Source organism: Otolemur garnettii, unplaced genomic scaffold (assembly GCF_000181295.1).
Source record: "Otolemur garnettii isolate 467f Iridium unplaced genomic scaffold, OtoGar3 scaffold00065, whole genome shotgun sequence".
Lineage (NCBI taxonomy): Eukaryota > Metazoa > Chordata > Mammalia > Primates > Galagidae > Otolemur > Otolemur garnettii.
In genome coordinates, this window is record NW_003852460.1 from 8,467,729 (window position 1) to 8,495,066 (window position 27,338).

At 38.0% G+C, this 27,338-nt stretch overlaps 1 protein-coding gene across 1 annotated transcript in view; it reads right to left on the reverse strand.

Annotated features, from left to right (window-relative positions):
• The window catches only part of ARHGAP6 (Rho GTPase activating protein 6), a 465,268-nt gene that overhangs the window by 57,333 nt on the left and 380,597 nt on the right, over positions 1 to 27,338 (reverse strand). Inside the window, exons 2-3 of the mRNA XM_003793049.2 lie at positions 24,154 to 24,313; positions 1,923 to 1,994 (exon numbers count right to left, since the gene is read on the reverse strand). Of these exons, the coding sequence (XP_003793097.1) occupies positions 1,923 to 1,994; positions 24,154 to 24,313 (232 nt within the window). The remainder of the gene's footprint in view (positions 1 to 1,922; positions 1,995 to 24,153; positions 24,314 to 27,338) is intronic.

Sequence of the window (27,338 nt, forward strand, 5' to 3'; positions counted from 1 at the left end):
GAAATGCAAACATTGTAACCTAATTGTTTATACCCTCACATTAATCTGAAATTTAAAAATAAAAGATAATACATTATTTACACTAGTGATTTTCAACCAGTGTGCCATGAGAGGTTCGTAGGCGCGCTACAAAATTTTTAAAGATAATTAAATTATTTTTGAAAGAAGTTCAAAGCACAGTAAGTATATTTCTTTTTTTTTTACTCTTTTTTTTTTGATCAACATAATTTAAGTGTGCTGTGGAAGTTTAACTATAAGTTCAAGTGTGCCGTGAGATAAAAAAGTTGTAAAACACTGATTTATACCAACCTGTGTGATCCCTTTAATATACTCTATACACATGGAGGATTGTTCTAATCTAGAGAGGCAAAGGTGCTCAATGGCAGGAATAGAATGAGTCAAAATTCTAGTTTATAAAACAATGTTGGCTATTAATATTCAGGTCATTAGAAAAATAAGGGCAAGAACATAACCAATTAAATATAACACAATTTATCAGACAATTATAGGTAGCTGGACAACCCTTTGCCTTCATTATTCCAATAGCAGATACACACATGCCCCAGTGTGTATCCTGGTTAATATGGGTCAGAGTTCTCATGCTAGAAGTTGCACATTAGAAGCTCATAAAAATGCCCATGTTCAAGGTACCCTTGCAGACCAATGGACTCTGACTCCCTTGGGTGGGGGGGTCTTAGAATTTTTAAATATTCCACAGGTGATTCTATTGTGCAATCAGAGATAAGGATCACTGGTATTTCTTCTTCTTTTTCTCCAATTTAATATAAACCTTTAAAATGTCTGAATATATTTTGGTTGAAGGTAGTGCCAGTGGCTGAGTGAGCAGAGGACAGAGATGCTGCTAAACATCTCATAGTGTGCAGGGAAGCTCCTACAATGATGAATTATCCAGTTTAAAATACCAGTAGTACCAAGGTTGAGAAATTGTACTGCAAAAGAAGTGAAACAATGCCTTTCTATTCTTCAGAATTCCTTATCTCTGTTAGCCCAAAGAATCAAATGTCATAACCCTTTAGGCACAGTTCAAGACCTGAGTGTAAAGGCTGAGATCACTGGTGTAAAATAGGTCTTGTCCAATACTGATCACAATGCATTTATATTTAATACCCTTGGTTCATTGCTTTCTATTACTTTTTAAGTAGAAATTCAACTATTATATAAAAGAACTCCAAGGTGAGACATATGGCTATCCTTATTCAATACTCATTCACAATGTCACATAAAGTGAAAATAAACTCATATGACCACACCATTCAGCAATCATTTCATAAGGGATCATAAAAACTACAAAAGACTGAGACAATGGGCTCAGAAAACATCAGTTAAAAATGACCACAAATACCTCAGAGTGGCTAACGTGTTAATTCCCTAAATGGACACAGAAGAGGACACAAAACAGGTAGCTCAAACACCTACAGTGTCAACAATTCCCAAAACATATGGGCCAAACAACAAGCATGCTAAGAATGGCCCATCTTCAGTAACCCATGAGGATGAAACTTTCTTTCCAGTAGTCATGGTAAGCAAATCCTAACTCTTTCTCATTCAACTAGCCCTGCCTGTCTGGATTTGCCAGACAGCTGGTTAGCGTTAGAGATGCTGTCCATGGCTACTTGACCCAGGTCCTCTTTATGCATAGCTGATTGGCCAGATTCATAATTGGAACCATAAACTTGGCTGAGGTCACACACTCCTCAAACCAACTGAATTCATCAATTCAGTTCAGGGTTACTCAAATACAGAAGAGTAGACCAAAACAGCCCTTAATGACATTCCATTGTAGAAATTCAGTTTACATAATAGAGTTGAACCACGTATATCTATGCAATTAAAAAACTCCACCAAATTCAACCATCATGCTCCATGGAAGATGCGTTTGCTTAAGTTATTTAATCCTTTACCTCTGTCTTTGTTTTTCTCCTTTCCTAGTGAATCCAGTTTCTTTCTCAAAGATTTCTTTCTCTTTTGTCCATCTGTAAATATTAAAAGAACAAGATTTGTAAAACATATGTACACATGTTAATTTTACATTATCAACAATTACATTTTAACAAAAGTATGGTTAAAAGTATGCTTCTATCTTATAATTTGACAGAGTAATTGCTCTGAGAAAATATAAAAATCTCTGACTTGGATAGCATGTATAATCAGAATCTTTGTGCTTGCTCTTAAATTTTCTTTCAGTCATGGAAAGTATAGGAAACTTACCTCCTTTGGAAGTAATCTAGCTTTGACATTTAGAAATGTTTGCTTTTACTATTACCTAAGTCTATTTCTGTTCTCCATGATTATGCAACTCGATGTCCATCTTGAACCAAATCTCTATGAGAGGAGAGTTAACAGTACATGTAGCTTTAACATGATGAGCTAGTAAAGTATAACCGCTATACCACTTCCTATGTGACTTTGGATAAGTCTCAGTGTCCTTCCTCATCTATAACATGGGAATTTCATGGAGTTGTTGTCAGAATGAAATAAAAGGATGCATACAAAGTCCTTAACAGGGAGCCTGATACATGTCAGGCTACTTTCATTGTGGGGGTTTGAGTAGTATTCCATGGTATGGCTGTACCATAATTTAATTAATCATCCCCCCATTAACAGACATTTGGGTGGTTTCTGATTTTTCACTATAATAAGTAGGAATATATTCTTTTGGCATTTGCAGCAAATGTACTTAATATGTCTGTTGAACTCACCAAACAATAAAAATACCACTCATATCAATGGGCAGCTGCAATCGAATTCCTGGGATGTCATCATAAAACATTGGCATTCATCATTGCCAGAATGCATTTGGAGATTATGCAGCTGTCAACTTAACATGTGGGAGGTGCGAATCCAGAATCCATACTGTGATCAAATAGGGACATACAGCCCATGTCACGAGGAAATGGATGGTGAACGAGAGGATTAAGAGTCGATTTTTAACAGGACATACTAAATATGTAGTAAAGAAAGAGATTTAGGTCAATAAGATTTATAAACAAGACAATGATATTAGGGAAAGACAGAATAAGCATTCTGAAGCAGAAATGAGCATTCCTGGGATCCTCTTGAAATTGCAGATTTTCCCAACTCCTCCTCTCTGAAGTTTCTGGAGGCAAAAGTACATCACAATATGATCAACAGGCATTTTCCATCCCTCCTCCTTTTCAAAAATTTAGAAAATGACACAGGAGGATTGCTTGAGGGCAGGATTTGAGACCAGCCTGAGCAAGAGCAAGACCCCATCTTTACAAAAAGAAAATAGAAAAATTAGCAAGACCTGGTGGTGCCTCCCTGAAGTTCCAGCTACTGCAGCTACTCCAGATGCTGAGGCAGGAGTATTCCTTGAACCCAGGAGTTTGAGGTTACAGTGAGGTATGATGACACCACTGCATTCTACCCAGATTGATAGAGGTAGACTCCGTCTCACAAAAAAATAAAAGACTCCCCTCCTACTAAATGAAAATAGTTTATAAAAGTCTTCACAGTAATGCAATCTGTACAGGGGAAAAGTATGTGAATAAGCTGTAATGTAGCAAAAGGCCATTGGTCTCTTCTATCACATATATGTCCATATTGTCAAGGTCTAAAAGAGGGTCTAACTACCAGGGCCTACCAGGACATATTATATGTGCACAGACAATAAACGTATTATGTGCACATGATTCTAATTTATTCTCCAAGAAGGGCTGACAGGTATTTTACTCTGTAACATTTGGTTCATTGCTAGTTCATAATACCAAATGCATTTGATAGTAATGAAATTTTATTATTTTTAAATCTCTTAAGTACTTCATTTAAATACTTAATCCACAGGACAATAAGGATTATTAAACCATGTATTAAAGCTTATGAGATTTATTTTTCACGACTAGTGGTCCGATCCTAAAATTCAAACAAGTGGCCAAAGAGCAAGAATCCATATAGGACAGTGGACATTTTTTTTAAGATACAATGATTCTTAAATTTGTTTTTAAATTATGGAATATATCATATGTAGATGTGTATAAATACAGATGTACAATTTAAATAATGATTAGAAGTCCAACTCCAACATATCCAACAGCCTATTACTAATACTCAAAGAAATACCTATATGCTTACCTCCTCACCCCAGATAATTACTGGTCTGACTTTTGCAATAATCAATTATCAGTTTTTCTTTATAGTTTTATTCTCTATGCATGTGTTTATACATGTGAAAATATGGTTTTGTTTTTCCTGTTTAGGCATGCATATAAACAGAATTACACTGTGGCTACTCTTGCTTGCCTTGTTTTGTTCACCAACACTTGGGGACCGACCGTGCCAGGGCAGGTAGTTGTGGATCCTTTCTTTTGCCAGCTATACAGTGTTTTCATTTTTTAATATGAATATACTACAGTTAATTTCCTCACTGAGTTGTTGATTGAAATTTGAGTTGTTTCTACCTTGGGGTGATTAGAAATAATGTTTTTGAAAAATTTTGCTGTTGTGTCCTTATCTACATGCATGTACAAGAGTCACCCTAAGACAGGGGCTTTGAAAGTGTGGTTCTGGTAGCATCAGCATAGCCTGAGAACCTGTTAGAGATGCAAATTCTCCATAGTTTCATGCCAGACCTACTGAACTCTGGGGTGGCACCCAGCAATGTGTGTCTAAACACACCCTGTATGGGATTCTGGTGCTCACTAAAGTCTGAGCACTATGGCTCCAGGGTGTGTATGTAAAAGGTGCCTTGCTTGATCCACATTTGTACAACCTTAGGCTTGATCAGGCAACTTCCAGCTTTCCAAGGTGGTTTTGCTCATTTATATTCTCACCAATACGAAAACTGACATGGTCCCACAAGGATAATATATACTTTAAACTCCAAAGCTCAAGACAACATCATGAATTCTCTTTATAGGCAAAGTGTGATCTTTGTGCATGCTGGCCTATAATTTAAAAAAAAAATTCAACTATTTACAAAAATATTATTTCTTTTCACTTAATTAGATAGAGGTGAAGGGTATTAATAGGCAACTATACAAAATGATGGATGCTGTGCAATAATGTGAGAAGAGTGACACGTTGCTTTAGCACGCGGTTTTCTCTTTTAAAATCCTCAAGAAAATGACTAGAGCTACACGATGAAAGCTGTTCACTGTATCTCTCTCGCTCTCTCTTGCAATCAACTGGTGGTTTGCTTTGGGACTTCCAGTTTTGAAGGATAAATTGTCTCATCTCCTTTTCCCCACAGAACATAGAAAGCTCTAGTGGCTTACGCACTTGCAATCACACAGAACAGTTTATGTTTAACTAGTTTCTTGGATGGCAATAAGTGTGATAAATGCCACTCTGTCTTTTAAAGAAATGCAAGCTGCCAACTATCAATACTGCATAGAAATGTCTTTGTGGTGTTAATAGTGATGAGTGCATGCGTGCTTGCTAACTGCTCCTTGTGTGTGCACCGTCTTACCGACAACAGTGAGCTGTGGGAAGAACTTAGGTAACATGTTCTGACCAAAGGCATCTTGGAACAAGCACATATAGAATGGCCTCCACGCACCTTCCTTTCACTGGACACTGAGGAAATCCTCATTAATGTGTCCAGAGATCATGACCCATATGGGAGACCTCACATACATACACAACAGTCTAGCAGAAGGCAAGGTAGCAAGCCTTCCATGTCCTAGTGACCCCAAAGTGGGGCCCATTAGTGTGGGATCTGGTCAATCTGGGCATCCTCTTGGGAAAGACCAATACCAAACAGAGTCTTCAAGGGGTCAAGAACAAGAAGACAGGAGCTTGTCCCTCTAAGAAGACTCACTTTTTCTGTACTCGCTTGCTGTTGAAGTGGTGTTCCATTGTAAGGCTTTGTTTGTTTCTCTAGCTACACCAGAAGCCCTCTGAGGGCAGAATTATGCCTCCTAGGGTTTTCTCTTCCTCCAAATGACTAGCATAGGGTAGGGCATGACCTGGGAACTTGGTGGCACTGTCCAAGGCCAGGAAGTCAGATGGAGGCTTTGGGTTGGGTCTGAGGGAACTCAGAAGCAATGAAATACCTCCTAATTTAAAGGTGATCAGAATCAGAGAATAAGGGTTATAAACCAGTGTTATAATTTTTAATTATTTAATTCTAGAGATAATAATAAAAATGTTGTCAAGGAATGATTTATTTTGGTGACAGAAAGAAGAGTAAGAGTTACCTATATTTACCTTCAGGTAAATATACCTGAAAGGGGGAATGAGGGAGCCTTGTGGGGTGCTGAGAATGTTGTCTACCTTGATTTGATTGGTAGTTAGTTCCATGACATATACCTATTAAAACCCCACAGAGCTGTATTTGTGCACTTGCATATTTATGTACATTGCTGAATATATGTTCTTCCTCAATAAAAATCATGACAAAAGGACTTCATCATTTTTACAGAAGGGCAACAACATAAAAGTTACATTAACTGAATGAGGCTGAGAACTCAGGAAGAAAGTTCCGCAGAAGAAAACTCTTGAGTGTTTAACTTTTAAAAAATCTCTGAATACCTATGATTTCATCTGACCACCACAACTTTCGTGTGACTCAGGCACTACAGAAGTAATGAATAATTAGTCTTTATTTAGCAAGTACTATAAGCTAAGTGCTTAGTACATGCAGCCTTATTATAATACGCTCTCAAAGCAGCTCGATGAAGCCCACGCTGTTATTCTTCCCAATCTACAGATAAGGAGACTGAGGTTAGGAGAGGTTTAAGTAACTTGTCCACAGGCAAAAGTTGGGACATGGTAAGATTCAGAACTTGCATACAGGACTATCCAATGTCAAGTTGCTGCTCTTAACTTCTGTCTATGCTGTAGTGAAGGAAACATGGTGCTTACTTGAGGGATGTGACAGTGAAAGCCAGATATATGGACTGACACGTTCAAGGTCATTCAGAGCTAGGAAGGGAGAGCAATGAGAAACTAACAAGTTTTTTTTTTTTTTTTTTTTTTTTTGAGTTTTTGGCTTTAACTGGGTTTGAACTCGCCACCTCCAGTACGTGGGGCCAGCGCCCTACTCCTTTGAGCCACAGGTGCCGCCCAAAGCTAGTGAGTTTTAAGCTCTAAATATGCACTGGATATAAGCCATTTATATAAAACCATTTATATAAGCCACTTTTCTATGATATGAAATATTACATTGATATCATATTACTTAATATACATCAATACACAATCCTCTGTGGTAGCTTTTTGATTTATTCATTTCAAAGTTGAGGGAACTGAAAATAGAAAATTAAAGCAAATTCTTCCCCAAATCACAGAACGGGTAGGTAGTGGGGGCCGGGGATTCAGAGCCAAATTCCAGCTCTTTTCAGTAAGTACAGCTCTGTCTGAGAGGCATGGCTGAGAGCAGAAACCAGATGCCTGTGACAAGAAGCCAGAAGTCCTTTCTTTGAGGTCACTTTGCCTCTGCAGCATGAGAGATGGTTCTGGATTTTCCTTTCCAGGAGGTGTTCATAAAATAATGGGCATCTATTTGTGAGACCCTTCCCTCCTGGAAGCTGGGATGATGGGCAAGAAGGCACTATGCCTCGATTTTGAGTAAGGTAGTGAGCAATGGGGAATGGGTGTAGAAGCCTCAAGTTTATAGGTGCTCCTGAATCCTGGATAGGGCATCGACACTTGAGCCCTTTTACATCCCTTCACTTGCAGAGCTCAATAAAGACTCCATCATTGGAAAGCAGAAGAAATCACATGTAGTGAGATGTGACACGAAGACAAAATCAAAAGGACTACTACATGTCTGCTGGGGACAAAGCCCCACCTGCCACTGCTGCACAAAGAACTAGCCTGGTGAGTGCAAGATGACCATATCCAGGCCTCCAGTACATGAGGGTGTTTAACTGAGACAATAATTTATAAAAAGTTAATCCCTATGGCAAACTCTTGGCAGGTTCGGATACATATCTAGATGTCCTGCCTCTGGAGAAAGGGAGAGGAGCTGGCAGCACTGGGTCCCACGTTCTTCACACGGAAGCCTAGACACCTAACCCTGGGCTATAGTACCTATGTATTTTACCTGGAAGGCCTAGGCATTTGCAACCCCACCCAAGGCTAAAAGGAAGGTTCTAGCTTGTTCAAATCTTCAATAAAAAAATCCAGCTGAGAAAAGACTGAAGGAATGCTTTTTGGCACCATCTCCACTGTTTCCCCAGCCACAGCTGCCTTACTATTTACTTGGACCAGAAAAATAGACTCTCAGAGAAAGCAGACCAAAGGAATTCATAAGCAATGAGTGAAGCTCAGTGAAAAAGTGAGGAAAAACGATATGAAAAGAGACACTTGGGTAGCAGAGTGGGAAGTGCCCCTAAGAAACTGCACGCAGCCTATGCCAGGGTTTCTCAGCCTGGGCACCAGTGACGTTTGGGGCCAGATGACTCTTGGCTGTGAAGAACTGTTCTGTCATTTGTAGGATATTTAACAGCATCTCTGGCCTTGATCTACTAGATGTCACAGCCCCATTCCCCCTGTTGTGACAGCCAATACTGTCTCTGGACATTACCAAATGTCCTCAGAGGCCCAAATCACTCCAGTTGAGAACATCTGTGCATAACTCTACCTAGAGAGCGGCTACGAGCCCAGACCATGTAAATGCGAACAACACAGTTACATTTTCCCTCTTGTCATGAGGCTCAATTTTTACCCAATCCCTGTTTCTTTTATAAACCAAAGAATACAACAATGTTTACAGATTCTTGATCCTTTCTCTATATATATCAGGTTGAATTTTGGACACAATAGCCATTTTCTTCAATTTATAAATGGAAATTTGCCTGCAGTTATGTTTCTACCAGGCCCTTAAGACCACAGATGGGGAAACAAAGGAAGTTCCTTGAGTAAATAACCTTCTATTTCTTTGTGTGAGATGCTTTTTTCTCCTTTGGGAGGAAATATCAGGTGTGAAACAGCATCTGATGGTGAACAGTTGCGTGAATAGATGCTGTTGAGCATTCAGGGAAGACTCAGGAGACACTAGTTCTTTCCTTTTATTTAGAGGACTAAACATGGTAGATGAAGAGACTCACTGTTTAGACCTCCATGGGCCAGAACAAGGATTCAGGGAGATATAAGAAGACATTTTTGCCAGCAAACAGAGGTGTTTACGAATGGAATGAGCTGATTCAAAAAACCACCATTCACTGTGGCTTCCATCTTGGTCATATTCTCTGCCTTGCATCCCTCATTCTTGGGTAAGCCAGATCATGAGCAACCCCGTGCAAAGGGCTAAGGAGTGAGGAACTGAAGTCCCCAGCCAATAGCCACATGAAGGAGCCTGGAAACTGATCCTTCAGTGCTGGTCAAGCCCTTAAGTGACTATAGCCCCTTCTGTGCTTGACTGAAACCTTTATAAGACCCCTGAACCAGAATGATCAAGCTAAGCTATTTGCAGAAGCTGTGTGAGAGGAGAAATATGTGTTATTTGAAAGAAAAAAAGAAAAAAGAAAAATAAAAGATGCCCAGCTAAATGAAATGTGGTCCTGGATGGGATCCTGGAACAGAGAAATGACAATATTGGGAAAACTGCTGAAATCTGAATAAAGTTTATAGTTTTGTTGATAGTAATGCACCACTGCTGGTTCCTTAGTTAAGGTAATATCAGATGTCAACATTAGGGCAAACTGGGTGAGGGACGCAAGGGAACTCCATACTATCTTTGTAGCTTTTCTGTAAATCTAAAAATTATTCCAAAATAATTTTTTTTTTAAAAAAAGCTTTCTCTCAGGCACCAGATATATTCAAGCAAAGGTTAGAAATTCATTTGTCAAGCATGTGAGAGAATGGAGGCCTATGGTGCTCACTGAAGTGCTTCACAGAATTGGGAGCTCAACTGTATGACAAGAAGGGAGGTGACTCACAAGCCAGGCTGAAACTAGTGAACTAATCTCCTATTTGCGTCTCCTTGATCTGAAAGAAAACATGTGTCTAAGCCAACATAAAACACCCATGATGGCAGCCTTTCGGGTGAGCATATTTGTTGGAAAGGCTAAGAGGCTTCACTAGATTGGTTTTTATGGCCCTGGTGATGTTTTCATAGACGCCTGATTAGATTGTCTTAAGATTCTTCCTAAATCTCTGGTTCTCTAAATCCTTCTTCTGTTTAAGTTATCCACACTTGGTGTTTTTCATTTGCATCCAAGAACACTGATTAGTATAGAAATATGCTTATTTTTTTATGCTCCCATGGCTATCTATCCTGATAAAGTTTTTAAAATAAAGCATAATACACACACACACACACACACACACACACACGTATATATGAACGTGAATTAGGCAAGTTATACAATCTACAGATAACTTTTAAAATATTTACTAATACTATATTTTATCCTTTAATAAAACTAAAATTCATTATTTCATCTTATGTACTTCCCCTTTTGAGGTAGACCTGCCAAAAATAAGTCAATAAAAACCAGATATTTTACTTCTAGTTTGGATTGGGGGATTACTGAATAGGTAGTAATAACATGCATGGTCTCTCACACTTGGGAGCTATTCACTGTGCCCTGTACTCCATGTCTGGTGTTTTCAATATAAGTTAAATTAGCTCACTAAGTTCACATTGGAAAACAGATTGAGACTGATGGGAGCTGGGCATGGAAAGCCCCAGTCAAAATCATGTTCAAGGGCAACTCAGGGTAGACAGAAGATCTGGTTACTTCCATCGCCATCCTCAATGAAACGAATTCAAAATTGTCCTTTCTACTTTAAATCACCTGCTCCATATTCCAAGTCCATCTCTAAAAACTGGAAGAGAAAGAAGTTTTGATGGAAAGAGGGAAGTAGCTACCCTAAGGAAGGGAAACCAGTGGGACGAATGAAATTCTCTGGTCTAAGAGTCTGGGCTGAACCTCAGAGATTAAAGAGGGAAATCAAAGCAAGAAATTCTTCTCCATTCTTAAACAAGTATTCTCTGGCCAGAGATGTTGTACCATAGAACATGATGAATCTTCTTAGCTTTGAAATATTACTTACAATGTAATAATTATCTGTTTAAATGTCAGTTTCCCCTTAGAAAGTGTACTCATTCTCCACACATTGATCTATCTATCCATCTACCACCTATCCATCTATTCATCCAACATGGATTAAGCATACAATGTAGATGAGACTCTAAGCTAGGTACTCTAAACTCAGATGAATGAACACTATCTCTGCCTTTGAAGAATCCATAGTTCAGTGTTATAGATAGATATAGAGAAACCTATTTAAAGCACAATGAAGAAATGCTTTAGTGAAGACATTTACTAGGTGTCAGGAAAGGAGAGAGGAAGTTGTTCCCAGCTCTGCTTGTAATGGGTAATGTTTGGGGGTCTTTGAATTTTGGTAGGGATTTTCCCCAATAAATCACATGGCGATTGCTTAGTTTAGGAAATACTTTCTTCCTGATTATCGTCACCATCTAAAGTTTTATTCCTGGTAATCCAATCCTTTATCAAGTGAACGTTCTATCAGTGAAAACAGATGAGAAAATTGCAAATTCAGGATTGGACTGATAGTTTCTTAAATGGGAACTAGGGTTCAAGTGGGGCAAATAATAATTGTGCAAGAGAACAATGTACATGGCAAAAGTGGAAAACAACTTCTTCTAGGCCAAACTGTGTGTGTGTGTTCATAAAGAAATATTTTATACTATAGTTTGTTGCGATTTAACCAAATCCATAGGTAATCAAGGTTTATATTTATCACCTTATACCTAACAGTTTTTCCATTAACTTTATTTGAAGTAGAACTCAGGCAGAAACAGAGTGATTAGGTCATTTTTCTTGGTATAAATCCATCAACACTGTTTCATTATCCTGCTAGTACCTTGTGGGTTAGGAGTTCTAAAATCTGTTTCCAAAGTGTCTAGTTTTCCTGGGGAAGGAAATGTTTTATGATATTCTTAAGCAACAGAGATGCCTCTCCTTAGAGCTGAGACTCCTCAAAGCACTTGTGAAATGTACTAATCCCCACAGTTTACATGTTGAAGTGGTGGTGAAATTATCAAAGCTGTGGTCAGAAAATGAGAACATTCTGTGAGTCTCTCACTGCTGTAAGGAGAGTCAACTCTTAGAGGTCACTATGCCTCCAGTTAAACACTAAGAAATCATTTTGGTTTTATGTAAATTATTCTAGTAGAATAATTAATTCTAAAATCTTTCTATATCATCTTCAACAGAGGACAAAACTCCCTCGTGCATCCTTGAACTCCAAAGCAAGTGTTTTTCTATTACAGAAAATCATTAAGATATTTGATTTGTGAAGCATGTCTCCTTATTCTGTCAAAACGTGAGGGAGGGAAGCTGATCTCATGGTTTAGATGCCATGGGTTTAAAAGCTCAACTATGGTTTTTCCTTAACTAGGCGTTCTTTGTAACCACTGCTTGCTATAACAACTGGGCATGATCAAATTATGCCTTAGAAGGATCTTTTACTTGCTGTCATTTTTTCCACAGACAAGTTCTATGATTTTAAAGAATGATTTTTTAAAAAGCTATACGCATATATTTCAAAAGGGCAGTCCTGCTGCTGTCTTTTCATAAGATAGGAGCTAGTCTCTCCCTCCAGGCTCCTGAATTGCATCTCTCATCATACAGTACTTTTAACTTAGTCTAGGTAGATACTAGATTTGCAGAGACAGAAGTTTCCAAATACCAGGGTAGGAACAATTGCTTTTGGCAAGTTATTTCTTTAGGCTATATTTTATCCCTGGAGCATAAAGGAAAGAAAGTAGGTAGGAGAACAAGAAGATAAAAATCACTTATCCCAAATAAATACCCTGAATTGTTAACTCAAGAAAATTAAACCTCCAATTATGGAAGTTTTATCATTACTTGTTTTAAAGCTAAAGCTTGTAGTTCAAGTTAAAAAGTCAGGGTTAGACAATGGTGTTAACATATGGTGTGATTTTTAATGTAGGAAAGGAGCTAATTCTATCTACTTTCCTTTGATAGATATTGTTTTATAATGAACAAGTAAGAAGGGAATCAAATATCCTTAAATTATACACTTTAAGTCTTTGGAACTCCTAAAAATTTCTGCCAGTTGCTGCCATGGAAACAGCTCTTTCTGATTCAGTAACCTAATAGAAGATGAAATTAGATGAAAACTATTAGATTCCTCATCCTTTCCTTTTCCATTCATTACTTTTTATTGTTTTTTGAGTCATTTGGAAGAATTCTATATGATATGGAAACATTAAATAAATGTGCTGTGATTTCATATTTAATGCATCCCATTCAATTTCTCAAATATTTATTGAATCGTAGGAATATGTAAGGCACTGTGTGAAATACCAAAGTGAGTAAATGCAGAAATAGTTTCCTCCTTATTACTTGTCTGCAATGGCAGAAGATGCCATTGCTATTATGAACCAGCGGTTTCTAATCCAAATCTATGTCTGTCCTGCTGCTCTCCACTCACCTACCCCAATTCTTTCTTGCCCTGTTTTTCCTAAGTGCTTACTCTCCATGCAGTCAGCAGTAGTTCAAGACAATCCTGGTGATTTTTTTTTCTTCTTGCCAGTATTGATTTGGGGCATTGGCAAACATTACAATTTTAGGGCATGAAAAAGAAAGGAAGTCTACCAGACACAGCAGTGAAAGGGCATTTCTGTTCTTAAAAAGACACTTGCCTGCTCTTCTCTGTCTTTTGATGCTGTACTAGAAGCAGTGATGCTGGGGCAGGTGTAGCCACTTTGTGACAATGAGGGAAAGTAGCCGAAGAGCAATGTGACTCGCTGATGATGGCAGAGAGAAAATGTATAAAGCTATTGAATTAATGAGCCCTGGAAATGGCCTACTTCTGAGCCTTATAAAGTAAGATAGTACATTTCTTTATTATTTAAGCCACTTTGGGATGAATTCCCATAATTTGCAGCCAAAGCATCTTAACAGTGGATAATGAAAAATTCAGTTGTGGGACATGTACTTCTACTTTTATTTCCACCAGACATGTCATGTAATGCCAGGTATCCTTAAGAAAAGACATCTATAGGAGATTTGAATCTGTGTATGTTGGGTTGTATCTAAGACTGGGAGGGAGGGTGGTACGAGGAGGAGGGAGATCAGATTACCAAGAACAGTAAATCTGTAAATAATTAAAGTCTTTACAGATAAATATTGCTAACTTCTCAGACATCAAACCAGATAGTAATACTCAAACTAATAATCAATCCATATTAGAGATTGACTTATTATTAAAGTCACCCATTTAATACATATATAATTTATATACCCAGAGACTGCATGGTGGCATGAGTTGTTTGAACAACTCATAAAATATTAACCTTTCCTTCTTGTTTAGTGCCATCAAGGGAACTTATTTATACCACTTTGAAAAAATATTTGGCCACATGTATAACCTAAAGGTGTACTAATGTTTTATACTATATTTTTACTATATCTTTTCTATGGAAAGGTTTAGATATACCAATCTTACCATTGTGTTACGGTTGCCTACAGTATTCAGTACAGTCGCGTACTGTACAGGTGTGCAGCCAAGGAACAACAAGCTATAACATACAGCATAGGTGTGTAGTAGGCTGTACCATCTAGGTTGGTGTAAGTACCATCTAGGTTGGTGTAAGTGCAATTTTGCAGAATGGTGAAATCACCTAATGATGCATTTCGCAGAATATCTCCCATCATTAAGTAATGCATGACTATGACATAAGCACTAAACACATTTGAGAATTACAAAGGTCTAATTGAAAAGTACCCAATTATTATAAAATAAGTTAAAAATAATGAAGAATTTGAAATGAACAGGATTATGCCATTAATCAACCACATGGATAAAAACTACAAATTACTACATCAAATTAATACTAATCTCTTAAATTGGACATTGGCAAGCTTTTTCTGTAAAGGTCCAGATAATAAATATTTTTGGCCTTATGGGCTATTTTGGTCTCTGTCAAACCTATGCAATTCTACCATCATAGCACTAGACAATACAGAAAGTAATAGACATGGCTGGGTTTTAATAAACCTTTTTTACAATAATAGGCAATGGGTGGGATTTGGCTCACAGGCTATAGTTTGCCCACTCCTATCTTACGTGAAAACCCTCTAAACTATGCTTCCAGAGCTTCCCACTTGTAAGTCTTTTGTAAGAAAAGCCTGATTGGCTAAAAATGTCCTCAGTTTTTAACATCAATTAATATTTACTTCATTTTATTTTGCTCATGGGTTAATCAAGAAAAAAAATTGAAAGCTCCTCTTCATATTTTAAGGATGGGACATTCTTTATAATTATCAAGTTTACTTTGGGTCATGATCCCAACAGAGATAATAGTGCAGTCTTGAGATCTTTGAAAGGTGCCAGAATATTTCAGAAACTGCAGTGACAAAAGTTTTGTTCAAGATGCCAAAGCCTTGTGAAATAGTGGTTGCTGCTCCAACAAAGATATATAAATAAATATGTGTAAATGTGACCAGTAGAGACAAGACTTTGGATAGAAAACCATATTGTCTAAGAACATAAAGGAAGCCATTTGTAAATACCAAGGCACAAAGCACATAGCTTAAAGAATCAAATGCCTCCTTGGCACCAGCACAGAATGATACAATGGCAGCAGACACTTGAGAACTTTACATGGTAAAAGCCTTAGAATGCTAAAGAAAGAGCACCCAGGAAGGTAATTACAAAAGACCTGCAGGAAAATGTCTCTGTCATTCTTGGCTTTTATCAGAGCAGTGGATGACGAAGCTTCTATATCTAAGGGCCACCAAAGGGAACTTAAATCATATCCACTGCTCTGTCTTTTAATATAATTGATGCACTTGTGGTTTCTCTAGCTACCGACTAGGAACTCCTTCAGGACACAAACCACTTTTGACATGGTCTTGTATCCCATATTTTAGCTAGAATGTAAAGGCTCTCTATATATATATATCTAGAGAGAGAGAGAGAGAGTGAGAGAGAGAGGTGAGGCAGTGTAGGAAAAGTTGTTCCCACAGTTTAGCTCTCCATAGGGAAGGCATTGGATGTTTAGAGTATGGTTCTAGCTTTAGATTCATTTCCACCCTATAGAAACAGAATGCCCCATCTTCCTTTCCAAGGCCCTAGAGCCACAGCAAAGACCAACTACAAGTTTCCCCATAATGTTAGATTTGTTATTTCTTCTTAATTGCCTGTTCCATCTCTCTTCTAAAACTGTGTAATTGACCTGTGGCTCATGACCTATTAATGAATCAAAAACATTTAGAGAATAATGGTAATAACATTTAAGGAAAGGAAATAAGAGTCAAACAGAAGAGGACAGACAAGAATATAATAGGGACTAGAAAAGTGTATCTTTGATAAAGATAAACTGTTTGGTTCATGTGTTTCCTGGGTTGAGATGTAAAATGCATTTCTCACTACAGATTGTGGACAAAATGTTCACAACCTGCTATTCTAACACAAATAAACTTAAGTCTGTGATACAGCCTTAGAACAGGCTACAAACAAAATAGATTTCTTCCTTTATGTGCAATAGTATTGTAAATGGCTTCACTAGTGAGATCAGTAGGAGACAAAGGAACTTGGGGATTTTATTTATTTATTTATTTTTCCAACAAAAGAGTAGTTTCTGTGGTTAAGATTACTCTGGTGATTTTAGATATGGTGGGCAGAATGAGGGAGAAGCCCCAAATGAAGGAAGGTAGGTAAAGGTCTATGGCTGTAATTAAGATGAAACACGATTATGGAGTGACTTGGGGTTGAGGGCAAATGCAGGACAAAGTGACATAAGGATGATGATAGTGATGGGTAACTCGTATGGAGAGTATACTACATATAAGACATCAGGGATGTTTTAAGCTCATTATGGCTTTTCCTTCATTTAAAGCTCACATTAACCCTAAGAGCCCATCAATCAAAGTTAGAAATTGAACATGGAGTGAAGCAGTATGGAAGTGTGGCTGCTTCATTCCTGGAGATACTAGGGGAAAAGAGAGAACATTGATTGCTAGTATTTAGAGAACTAGGGAAGAGTGAAAGAAGGAGCTTAATTTTAAATAGGAGCATGCACACATGCGTTCATTCACTTCTCAAACATTTGCTGAGGGCCACTGGTATACCTGGTGTTCCAGATTGAAAGACAAATAAGACAGCCCTACGTGACAGGAAATCACCATCCTCTGTAAGAGGATCACAGGAATGATGACTGTGAACACACAGAAGCCACGGTTAGCTCTCCAGCTCACACAAGACCTCTGTGGAGGGCCTCTTAGCCTAGCGGTCTCATTATTCCTTCATCATCCTTATTTGGTAGTGTTTGTTTCCTCTGGGCATTTCTATCTGCAGTTTATGGACTCTATTCCAGGTTTCAACTCATTTTTACTTACACAAAAGGCTTTGAAGGACAGTTCTAGCCCATCAGTTCTTCCACTAGGCATTGCCAACAAGGATAACATAAAAATAGGACAGTTACATTTTCTGTCTAAAGTTGTTATATAAACAACGAGCTCAATTTTCTTGCCTACTAGGTTACCCATATTATCTAAATCAACATTTAAATCACAAACTGAAGACAGCTGCAGCGTTGGCCTACCAAGAATATAATTTTCTTTATTTCATTAGGTTGTTTATTTGGGTTTTACATTGCCTAAGGGCTAATGGTTAGAGATCACTTTATAAGGAAGATATATAACTGAGCAATTTTGAGACATTGGGGTGCTCTTTTATGAGAATATTGTCTACATTTTCTTAAACCATCAGCTATTTCTCTTTCTATGATACCATTTTCCAAATACATAAATAAGCTTTTCTCATTTGTGCTATCAGAAATTAACAGAAGCAAGGGGGGGAAGCAAGAGAGAAAACATGAACATTCATTTCTCTCTTATGGAATCATTCAACTTTAAATCTTTGTTTACAATATAATGAGGTTGAGCCACATTGCCTACACTAACCTGCTATACTGATTGTGGCAGAAGGAAGTTTCTTTCATTTTAACTTAGCCTAGGTGTCAGCGAATTTTTCCTGTAAAGGGCCAGATAGTACATTTTGAGACGCTGTCACAACCATTCAGCTCTTACAGCTGTGTTCCCTTAAGACTTCGTTTACAAAAAAACAGATGTTAAGCTGGGTTTGGCCCATGGGCCAGTTGCTCCCCCCTGACTTTGACCATCTGTATTAAAATGTTACTAAAATAATGTTATTTGGACCTAACATGCTACCTGATATATAAAAAATATTCCTTCGATGTGTTTTAAATAAGTGAAACATTCCTCCAGACCATTAGGTTTTGCTTCATTTCTTGGCCATTCTCTGCTCTTGTTTCCTGATTCTGTTACTAAGGATTGGCCATTTATAGACTAGATAGTCTGATCCAAGAGCCTATGCTAAGACTGGGCATTTGAATAGTCAGAAATAGTCCACGGTTAATCTTTGGGGTAATCGAAGGCTTATGGGGAAAACTACTGATTCCTGGTTTCAACCACTAAAGATTTCTCTAGGCTCTCGATAGCATCTTCAAATGTCTCTTTATGAACTATCTTAAGTTTAGAAGGGGTAAAAAATTAAGCTCATCAGCCATCTTATAAGGTATATGTAAATCTTATTTTTGGTATTTGCATCTCCTGGCTAAATGAATATAGAGGAGGGAGGAGCTACAAGATGCTAGAATCCCAAGTCCCTGAGTAACTGCTTGGAGCAAAGTCTGTCCTTCCCTCCCTCATGGCCAACCTACACTGGATGGTGCTTGAGTAAGAAAGACGCCTTTATAGTGTTGCACTGAGTGGTTATACTACCCAACTAATACAAGTATGTATCTGTAAGATACATTCTTAGTAGGATTGTTGGGCCATTTAAAACTCAGGTAGATGTTGCCAAATTGCTTTGCATACCATATACTCCTACCAACAGTAAAAGAGAGGCCTGTTTCCCCACAAAGTATATCATCCAACTTTTGGGGCCATACCAATCTAAGAGAAAAAAAACAATGTCCTTGGTGTTTAACTTGCTTTTCTTTAATGAATATGAAAGTAAGCCTCTTTTCAAATATTCAGATACCATTTGTGTTTCTTTTTGTGTAAGCTGCCTGGAATTTGTCTGTATTATATATTGCTTTTCTTTTTATTAAATACATTAGTTGGTAACAAAGCTGTACACAGCAGAGAAGTTAGGCTTTACTTTGGCAAATGTGCTATAAAAAATTTTTATTTGTCACATAGACGATTCTAATTTTTTTTATGTAATGAAATTTGTCCCTTTGTCTTTATATTTTCTGAATAGGACTTCCCCAAAATAAAAATATTAAGCACCCAAATCCATTTTATTCTGACATATTTATAGTTTCATTTTCATCTTAAAATCTTTCTTCCGTATCAATTTATTTTGATGTAAGGAGCAAGATCAAAATCCAGTTTTTTGTTACCAATGCTTGTCTCATTGTCTTAAATATAATACTAATCCATCTTTTTTTCTCCTGACAAGAAATATCATATTTATCATATAATAAATTCTCATACATATTTTGGTTCATTATTGCACTCTGTTATCTTCCTTTGACCTATTTATTGTGAGGTAGTGCAATACTATTTTAATTGCCTTAGTTTTATGTCATACTTTAATAAATGAAAAGGGATAATCTACATTAGGTTTCTTTATCAGATTTCCTATCTTCACATAATTATTCATCTAGATGATATTTAGATTAATTTAGTGAAATTACCCCCAAAATTCCTGTTGGTACTATTTTTAGAAGCATCTTCAACTTATAAATAACTAATGACATAATTAACATCTTTATATTATTGATTCTTATGTCTTTTAAATGTATTTCTAACTTGCTTTCTTGTTCAATTTAGATCCCATGCTATGGAATTATAATAATTACCTTGGATACTGCATTAGATACCACAACCTTAGTAATTTAAACAACTCAAAAGTATCATATTACAGTTCTAGAGGCCAGGAGTCTGAAATGAGTCTCACTGGGTTAAAATCAAAGTGTCAGTGGGGCTCTTTTCCTTTCTGGAGGCTCTGGAGGAGAATCTGTTCCTTTGACATTTTTTAGCGCTTAGAGGCCTCCTGCATTCCTTTGGTTCATGCCTCTTTCCTCCATCTTCAAAGCCAGTAACACTGACCATTCTTCCATAGATACACCTCTCCCTGATTACAGCTGGGAAAGCTTCTGCACTTTTAAGTACCCATGTGATTTGCTTGGGCCCATCCAGACAATCCAGGATCATCTCTCTAATCTCAGGGGTTTTAATTGAACATATTAGTAAAGTTCCCTTTGGCATGGGAAGTAACATATTCAGATGCCAGAGATGAGGATGTGGTCATCTTTTGGGGTCCATTATTCGGTCTACCACAGACATACTCTCAACTTGCCATGTCCCTCTTTACCTTCATTGAATTCAACTAGAAAATCTGAATTCTAAAGAGAACAGACGTGGATTAACCTTGGAATTCAAAGTACAAAAAGGTGTGCTTTGCTTTAACCAGGATGTTTATTTAGCATTTTAAATTCCCAGCTACTAACCCCAAAGGGACCTTTTGGGTTCCCCTGCAATCCTCGGACACCACTGGCCCATTTGCTCCCTTCTCTTTCCATTCCTACCCTCTTTCCTCAAACCCCCAGGACCTCTCTCATATCATCACTCTGGGTGGATAAAATTCCTTCTTATTTTGCAGAAAGCGGAGAATTAATCTGGAATAAGATTCCACATGCTCTCCCATGTCTTCTAACTCACTTGCATCTGTGTCCAAATAACTGGTATTCACCAATTATTCTAGCTTGAGAGAAGGTCAAACTCTCCCCTGTTCTCTAGATCCCACCCCTATTGGGCACTCTAAGAAATCAATCTAGTTATTTCTCAATCTCTCTGCCAATCCTCAATTCTTTCTCCCTACCATGAAACCCAGCATCTAATAACTTTGGTATGATATCATTTATCTGAGCCCAGAAAGCAGCAGTCTCACCAAAGAGCAGGTTTCTCAAATAGGTATCTGTGAATAAATACCTATGATCACCTTAAAGTGGCAGTGAACAGAAATGTGAGCTTCAATATGTTTCCATTTTCATTATACTCACTATCTAAGTAGACATACTATCTAAGTAGGCTTACTATTGTTTCTTCAGGTTTTAGGTTCCGGCTGCTGCTTTTATTTTCCTGCAAAAATTATTCGTGGCGTGGTACCTGTGGCTCAAAGGAGTAGGGTGCCGGCCCCATATACCAGAGGTGGTGGGTTCCAACCCAGCGCACCAAAAACTGCAACAACAACAAAAAAATTATTCATGTAGTGAATCTGACCTTGTTTAGAACTTCCACTTGAAGGTTTGTGTGGGACCAAGTGGCCACACTTAGACTGTCATAGCACTCGCCACTGCCCACACATTCCAAAGATCTCAGTAAATTGTCAATGTCTATAATCTTATGCTCAACGAAATAGTTTCAAAACTCTTGAGCAATGTCTGTTTTTTCCACACAGCCACACGACTCCTTTTCTCCTCCACAAGTAAGAAAATTGTCTGTAAATCATTAGTTCCCATTTTGATAGAAAATATCAAAACAACAGCTGGGGCTCAGTAATATCTTCAAACATTTCGATAACATGAATCTTTCCCTGAATGTTCTGGGAACCACACAGTCTCAGAAATAAGCAACGGAGACAGAGCCTCTAGCCGACAAATTTTATAAAATTGCCTGTTTGCTAAGGGTTATTTATTTAGTGAACTCTTTAAAAAGCAAGGACAAAGAGAAATATCAAATTAACTGGATTTAAAAACAAAGCCACAAAGAATATCTGTTCCCTGGTATCTGATGAGAATACAATCCAGGTTTCAAAAACTTTTCATAGTCATCATTTCCTTTGCTACAAATGCTGTTGTTTGCCAACAACGTGTCTATTTTTTTTTTAAGGAATGAAAATAATGTTTGTGTTCATTAAAGGCAGACAGGACTCTTGGGTCCCACGTGGGCCACCATGAGAGTTAAGTTGTAGGGGTGGAGAGGCCTCATTTCCTCCCTACAGCCAAATCAAGACCCAGTGAGGCAGAAGGGCCTGTCCTAAGGAGAAGAGCCACATGGCCTAATGGTCACAAGTAGTCATTTTTTTTTCATAGTTGCCCAAGTGATTCTCTGTTTACCTGAGCTAAGAGTCTCTACATGTGAGATTAATATGAAAAAAATAGATCAGGGGTAGGGATTTCCTCTTGGGAGGAACTGGCTGTGGTTGTGGGAGTAAACAGAGCGTGTCAAGAAAGTCAAAGGAGCAAGGCACATGTCCTGAGACGTGCATGTCTTGCCCTCCCCTTGGCCTTGCCTACCGTTCTCTTCTGAATGTAGCCGTGATCTCCCATGGAGACTCAGATTCCAAGTTAAAGACAAATGTGGTCCTAAGACTTACCATCCAAGGAAAAACTTGGCCAGTGTTTTCATGCTACTCTTTCTAGTTAAAGAATTGAGGCTCCTCTTACAGAGGAGAATTTCCTGAGCTCTTGTGTATAGGGAGTGATGAGAAGTGTTCTCAAATCCTGGATTTTAGACTCTAAGCCAGTGCTCTTTCCATTAGTCACAGCTAAGCCAAGAAGTTAGCACCACTGGCACTGGGTGACAGAAGATGAGTATGTGTCTGTGTGTATGACAAGGTTACTCTGCCTTGGCACCCGGACACTAGGAGGCTGATATTTCTTGGTGAGGGATGAAGGGGCTGTCCTATGCACTGTAGGGTATGTAGCAGCACCCCTGGCCTCTATCCACTACATGCCAGGAGCATTCTTCCCCAGGCTATAGCAGAAGCATAGCCACATATTGCCACATGGTCCCTGGGGAGGGGGAGCAAAATCATTCCTGGCTGAGAACCACACATCTATGTGTATATGCACATGCTTGTCTATGTGTATACAGATGGTACACACACAGATGTGTACCCATTTTAAGAAAGGAAAAGACTGTATTAAAGTTGTAATACTCCAGTAACAGTAGACTTCTGCAATTACAAGAGGTACCCAACATGACTTGTATTCATTTTTTATTAGTAGTATATATTGAATATTACAATTTTGATGTAGCCTTTTCCTTTCTTAAAATATGGATACATTTTTGGCTCTCTCTGTATACATGAACTCTATTATGAATATATATTAATGAAACATCCCCTTAACTACTCCCCCCCCCAAAAAAAAAAAACAAAATAGAAGAGAAGATCTGCAGATCTAAAGTCCTCCAAGGCAATCTTCTAGCTTCTAGAGCAGTGGTTCTCAACCTTCCTAATGCTGCAACCTTTCAATACAGTTCCTCATGCTGTGGTGACCACCAACCATAAAATTATTTTCGTTGTTACTTTATAACTGTAATTTTTCTACTGTTATGAATCGTAATGCAATGATCTGATATGCAGGATGTATTTAGGCGACCCCTGTGAAAGGGTCATTCCACCTCCAAAGGGGTCACAACCCACAGATTGAGAACCACTGTTCTAGAAGTTTGCTAACCCTCTCTCGTTTTCCTCTCCATTTCAGGCACACTGGCCTGGTTGCTTTTTATGGCAGATTTCCTCTAAGTGTATAACATCATAATTTTCATTCTGCCTCAAATTAGCTTTCTGCTACATATGAATACAAAATACAAATTATTAAGTACTGTTATTGATGACAGTAAACATTCAGAGACAGACTTCTGTGGATTAAGGGAATTTAGGTCTGTGTTTCTCATCTTTACTGGAATCAAGATCTATGTGAAAACATCAACCAGTCAGGTATGCACCGGCTCCAGTGCAACCTACAGCACAGCAGTTGAAAGACTAGATGAAAATGAAGTAACTTGGGAAAAATCCCTGACACTGAGTTTGCATAAGGTCAAATGACATGTTTTCTAGATTAAGGCTTTTTCCAAATGGTTATTTTGAAAACAAATCGAGATAGACACAGGTTTTCTTCTCACCTTTTAAGCTGACTTTTCTGAAAGTCCTTTTTAATTTAACCTGGCTTGTGCCAGGTAGACTGTTAAGATACAAATGCCTCAAGTTGACCTTCCCTTTAAATAAATGTATTAGCTGACATGCAACTATCCTGCTTGAACATGTCTTGCAAAACGGACAGTAATGACAGCCAGTGGCCGAGGAGCTGTCATTTCCTTCCTATGTGCATGTGAGGCCTGAGAAGAGTTCAGTGCTTGTGACTTGTAGCATTCCTCAGCAGAAAAGCAGACAGGGCCTTACCTTTGGGAATGGTGATCTGACAGCTCAGGTCACAGTCCTGCTGCAACTGATAAAAAGCCACTTCCTGAAGTCGAGCCCTTTCCAGCTCCGAGAGACTCTGGATGGGAACTGACCTCAGTCGCACACTGCGGCCCGACATGCTGTTCCAGGTGAAATCACCCTGCAGACCAAGGGAAAAAACATGAGGAGTTACACAGTCCACCTACCTCTCACAAACATCCTTTTTTCTCAGTCAGCAATAAAGTCAAGCAAATTTCATCTTTGTGTTCCACAACCGACTCTCAATTCCCCAAATCAAATCCTCTTAGTTTACCATGGATTTTCTCAGTTAGCTGCAAAAGTCAAAATCTCGAGTATCTGCTGGGTTGTGTGATTTCGTCTCATGCTGCATATGCAGGCCAAAGAAAACCACTTGGAAAGATGCAGCAAGGGTCCTACTTCTTCCCTTTTATGAGGACACATGAGAACTTCTTTATTTTTCTATCTCAGTAACAGGAAAATCATGTATACTAGATATGGGGGGGTGAATGTGTACCAAGGGCCAACCATGTGCCAGCAAGTTTTTAATTTACAAATAATAACTGTACATAATTTAATTGTACATATTTTATTTAATCCCTTTTTATTTAATCCCTTCAACAACTTTTGAGGTGGTTAACATCTTTGACCTATCTTATATAATATTTAATAATATAATAACATTATATAATAATAGAATAGAATATGATTACAACCTATAACAATATACAAGATAGACATAAAGTTCGCTTGCAATTTACTATGTTAAACTATTTCAAATTGCACACAAACTTTATATCCACCTTGCATAATAGATAATTGAACCTATACTTATGATACATTGTTATACTATATGATTATGATACATTATAGTAATATCACAATAATATATAGATGTATAAATGTAATAAAATAATATAGATGGTGGAACTGAGAGTTGGGAAGATTAAGTAATTTTCCCCAAATCATAAAGCTTATAAGATTTGGAACTAGGACCCAAGCTAAGAATGTAGTGCTTTAAACTTATGCTAAAATTGTAGCCACTGCGTTTCTATTCATAGCACTTTCATGAGCTATTTTGAACACAATATGTACAGAGAGATACGCTCAATAAGAACTATGTGTACAGTATTTATAGACATTTGATGTGAAAATACATATCAAAGAGTCAAGTCAAAGATTTCCACAATCCTAAGCATGTATTTGTGTGCACAAGTACACACTCCAGTGGCTACTGAGGGTGAATGGCTCCACTGTCGACGCAGAGAGAGAGGAAGTGTTAGCCTAAGAAACAAACAGTCCTCTGAAAACTAGTGTCCTCGTACTATAAGAAGATTCCCTGTGAATCACAGATACTAGCCACGGTGCAACAAATTTGAAGAAGCAGCTATTGTTACCTTAATGATCAAGAAAAAGAAAGTTCGGTGCGGAGAGAAGAGGCACTGGCTCACACAGGTGCTGCCAGGAACTCATTGCAATGAATGGAACACTTAATCCTATTAAGATTTCACCATCTTAAAGAAGCCACTTACCTTAAAGGAGGGAGACATAAAAACTGGCTCCAGCAACTATTAAGATATTTTTTGCACACCAGTGGCAAATCCTTGCCTAGAGTGTTTATTCCAAACAGTGAACAGTACTACGTTAATACTTTGATATTGCCTCCTCTTTATCTGGGTTTTTATTCTTTCATTTAACAAATGGAGATACTGTACTCTGGAAGGGGCAGAAGGAACAGGTCAATAAAAGGTATAGTGTTAAATAATGACAACTGTTAGGGAGAACTAAAGGACAGGGATGGGGGAGTTGAGGAAAGAGATTTGCAGTTTTGGACAGTGGCCGGGAAAGACTTCACAGACAAGGCAGCATTTGAGCAAGAGCTAAAGGAAGAGAAGGTTCTTGGTTTATCTGAACATGTGTGAATTTACATCCCAAGAATGACTAAGACTGGCAGGAGCCCAGGAGCTCAGGGAAGGTGCTGCAGGAAAGGTGCAGGAAAGGAATAAGGGAGGGGCAAATCTAGTCAAAGTGGGTAGGCTGCAGGGAACTGAAGAAAATTCCCCCAGGTCTAGTGCATTTCAGATTGTTTTCTTTCTTTTTTCATTTTCTGTTATAACTAGACTAAGAACCATTTTAAAATGTTAGGAATTGGAACCTTAAATCTTGAGTATACCCCTCACACACATCCTCTAAGCTTAGGGTACCACAAGGAAGACCACAGGTAAATTGCTCCCCCCACCATAAAAAGTCTCAGATGAGTTTGTAACATTTAGATATAAGTTTAGGTACCTAAGGTTGCTGATGGCTAAAGGGAACACTTATACACTGTTGGTGGGTACGCAAATTAGTACAACCTCTGTGGAAAACAGCATGGAGATTTGTCAAAGAACTACAAGTAGACCTACCATTCCAACCAGTAACCTTGCTACTGGATATCTACCCAAAGGGAAAGAAGTCATTTTATAAAGAAGATATCTATGCCCATATGTTCATTACAGCACATTATTCTATTGCAAAGATCCATATCTGAACCAACTTAAGTGCCCACCAATGGATGAACAGATAAAGAAAATGTGGTATATACTGTATACAGTGTACACTATAAAGTAGTATGCAGCCATCAAAAAGAACGACTTAATGTCTTTTGCAGCAACTTGGATGGAACCGGAGACTATTGTTCTAAGTGAAGTGAACCAGGAACAAGAAAACAAATACTACTGCTCTCACTTACTGACGGATATGCATGGTCATACAGAGTGACTTAGTGGACATTGGAGACTCAGAAGGAAGGAGGTGGAGGGAGGTGTGGAGTGAAAATTTACCTGCTGGGTATAATACACTATTCAGGTGATGAGTATATTGAAAGCCTAGATTCCGCAGCGCAGTTCACTTGAGAAACAAAAAACCATTTATACCAATGGAATTACATACCTATTCTTTAAAAGCATTTAAAAATATAACCTCTAATGGGCTTAATTATCTATAGCAGGGGTTTGACAATCTTTTTCTATAAGGAATCAGATAGCGAATATTCCAGGCTTCATAAGTCATGTGATCGCTATCACAGCTACTCAATAGTGCCTTTGTGGCATAAAAGTAGCCACAGCTAATTTATAAATAAACGAGTGTGGCCGTATTCTAATAAAACTTTCTTTTTTCTTTTCTTT